We start from the raw sequence: 2,662 nt of genomic DNA on the forward strand, positions 1-2,662 counted from the left end.
CAAACATTAGTAATTTTTTCATCATTTTTTTGTTATTATTAAGTCTTAAAAAATGTAGATTTAGTGTCCACTGTACTAAGTTATTTTTAAATATTATTTTATTCTTATTAAAGACAATTTTGTGTAAAATATAAGAAAAAATGCAAATTCATTTTAAGATTTTTTAAAATCATGCAGCGGCTTTAGTTTAAACTTTTGTCAACAAACAAATATTTCAAAATAAATACTGCGCGTATTTCAGACCGGCACAGGTTTTAATGAAACAATATATTAAACAGTAAAATAACAAAATAAGCCAAAAATTATATAATTTAAAAACTTAAAATTATCATATTGACAATTAATTTAATTGATCCAAAACATGACCAATTAACCGTCCTATCTTTTGAATGCAAATCAAACACCAATCAATTGAATTAATAAGTTCAACAACAACATTTTGTTCAATTTATTATTTATCATGTTGCTTTCAATTTACTGGTTTTAAAAATGATTTAAATGTATTATTTATTATTGTTGTTTTTTCAAAATTAATAGAATTAACTTTTATCACGATATTTAGACTTAGGTATTATTTTGACATTGTAGTGTAAATTTGTGACTTAAAAGCCAATTATATAACTGTTCCTTTGTCTTTTTCCAATATTTTTGGAATACAACATGAATCGCTTAAAATTGAGAAAAGCCTCCTAAATGTAAATTATAGATTATAAATCTAAAATCCTTATTTTTTTCATTCAAATTTCTTAACTCGTAAGCGACTGTTTGAAAAATGTCACAAACTTGCGCAACCATCAATGTACCCCAGTTGGTCGTATTTTTAGCTGACAGTTCGCGTGCTTTATTGATGTTGACATTAAAAAAATACTAGGTGATTCAAAATTGTCGCTAACCATCGGTATTCACCTTTGTTGTGAACCTCTTGTCCAATAGCAAGTTGTTTCTCAACACCACCAAACATTTCAACAACATTCACTGCAAGTTCGCATGGTGGAAGTTCGTCTAAGTGTTCTGGATTGCTGTCATATGTTCCAAAGCATAATTGATATTGTGAATTAATGTTGTGATTGAGTAAGCCATAAAATCCTCTGCAACACCTCTCTTTGTTGAGACTGGCGGGAAGTCTCACAAACACTTTAATTTCAATCGTGTAGTATCCCTTGTTGGCATATTGCAGTGTCCAGTTGTGGATGTGCTTGTATAAATCTCTTTTGTTTAGCCAGAACTTGTTGATTTTCTCATTTCTAAAAGAATAAATTTATTCCCTGCAAAGTGAATTTGAATGTATTTCCCATAACCCACAGTTGCATTATTAAGTGCTTTGTTCCTAATTTTAATATTTATCATTTAGATATATTTTATATTAGAAATGACAAACCAAGATTATGCTTGACAACATAGAAATTATCGGCTCCAATAAATGCTTCAAATTTGGACAATACAACATCACAATTGTATGTGCTTCTGTTTCTGGAGTTGGCATGAATTCAATTTCGACTCTATTAATAACAATAAGTTGTTTTTAGTTTATGAAAGTTGTATATTTAGAATACAAAAAATATTAAAATTCAACTTTTTTTAGTTGAATTATCTGTCTCTTTTGTAAACGAATCTTTTAATTGTGCTCTGTACATATACTGTGCTCTTCTTGATGTAGCTTCATTTGCATAAATTTTTATATAAAAAGCTTTGTTTAAAATTTTGAGACAAGTAAAGGGGGTCTTTTAGTTGGATGCATTATGATAACCAGCATATCTGTTATAATAGGAATGTGAAATAATAACAGTTACTATCTGTGCATTTTCAATTGTTTTCATAATTAAATCGACTGCAATTTTGCATGAAGAGATTGTTGTTTGTCTGTCAAAGACTACCCACGCCGTTTTACCTCTGATCATTGTTAGTTTTGTAATAACATGTGATTAGTTTTTGTATTGATATATTTTACTAGTAACAACTTCAAACACGCCAAGAAGAGGATCGTATTTGGTGTGAGTGTGATAAATTGGGTTTGATCCATGAAACATTTAGAAAAAAGTTTTGACATAGAAGGTAATGTTGTTTTTAACTCTCAAATGAAAGTGTGTTTAAATTGCCATTTAAATCATCATAATATCTATTTACATTAGCGTAATAATGTTCATCTTCGTATAAATCATACTCATTGTATAAGTCTTTGTTCTGTTTAATCTTAAAACTTATTGGATTACTTGCCATTTAATGGTCAATTGAATATATGTAAGTGTGTACATTTTTATATAAAAATAAGCCACATTCATCAAAAACACAATTCAACAAATAAATAAATTATCACAATGGTTAAATTTATTTTCTTAAAGTGTTAAATAAAGTTCAATTTAATTGAAATCAATAAAAAACATATTCAAAAATGAATCTTTAAATAAATTTTAATTCTATTAGTATGTTAAAGTAAATCTACTCAAGCACAGGAGGTTTTGGTATTTTTTTTTCTCTCAAGAGCGGCTATTTTTAGCCAACTAAACATTAATTACCACTTTATTGAGAACTCAATTTAATGTTTCAGTTTAAAGTGTCTACTAATAAGAAACCACTTTTCAGAAATCACACTCTTGGGTGGTTTTATTGTATAATAAAAACCTTAAAACAAAAAATAATAACATTTTAATTAGAGACGCTTAAA

At 27.5% G+C, this 2,662-nt stretch overlaps 2 protein-coding genes across 2 annotated transcripts; both read right to left on the bottom strand.

The window, feature by feature from the left end:
- Nucleotides 1–856: 856 nt before the first annotated feature.
- On the bottom strand, nt 857–1,483 carry EIN_450890 (hypothetical protein; the record flags this gene model as incomplete). The annotated part of the gene is made up of 2 exons (XM_004258241.1): nt 857–1,225; nt 1,379–1,483. The coding sequence occupies 2 exons, from the start codon at nt 1,481–1,483 to the stop codon at nt 857–859; spliced, it is 474 nt and encodes a 157-aa protein (XP_004258289.1).
- Nucleotides 1,484–1,568: 85 nt separating this feature from the next.
- On the bottom strand, nt 1,569–1,898 carry EIN_450900 (hypothetical protein; the record flags this gene model as incomplete). The annotated part of the gene is made up of 2 exons (XM_004258242.1): nt 1,569–1,687; nt 1,748–1,898. The coding sequence occupies 2 exons, from the start codon at nt 1,896–1,898 to the stop codon at nt 1,569–1,571; spliced, it is 270 nt and encodes an 89-aa protein (XP_004258290.1).
- Between the last annotated feature and the right edge of the window lie 764 nt (nt 1,899–2,662).

The sequence above is a fragment of the Entamoeba invadens genome, assembly GCF_000330505.1.
Source record: "Entamoeba invadens IP1 unplaced genomic scaffold scaff_1105074725223, whole genome shotgun sequence".
Taxonomy (NCBI): Eukaryota; Evosea; order Mastigamoebida; family Endamoebidae; genus Entamoeba; species Entamoeba invadens.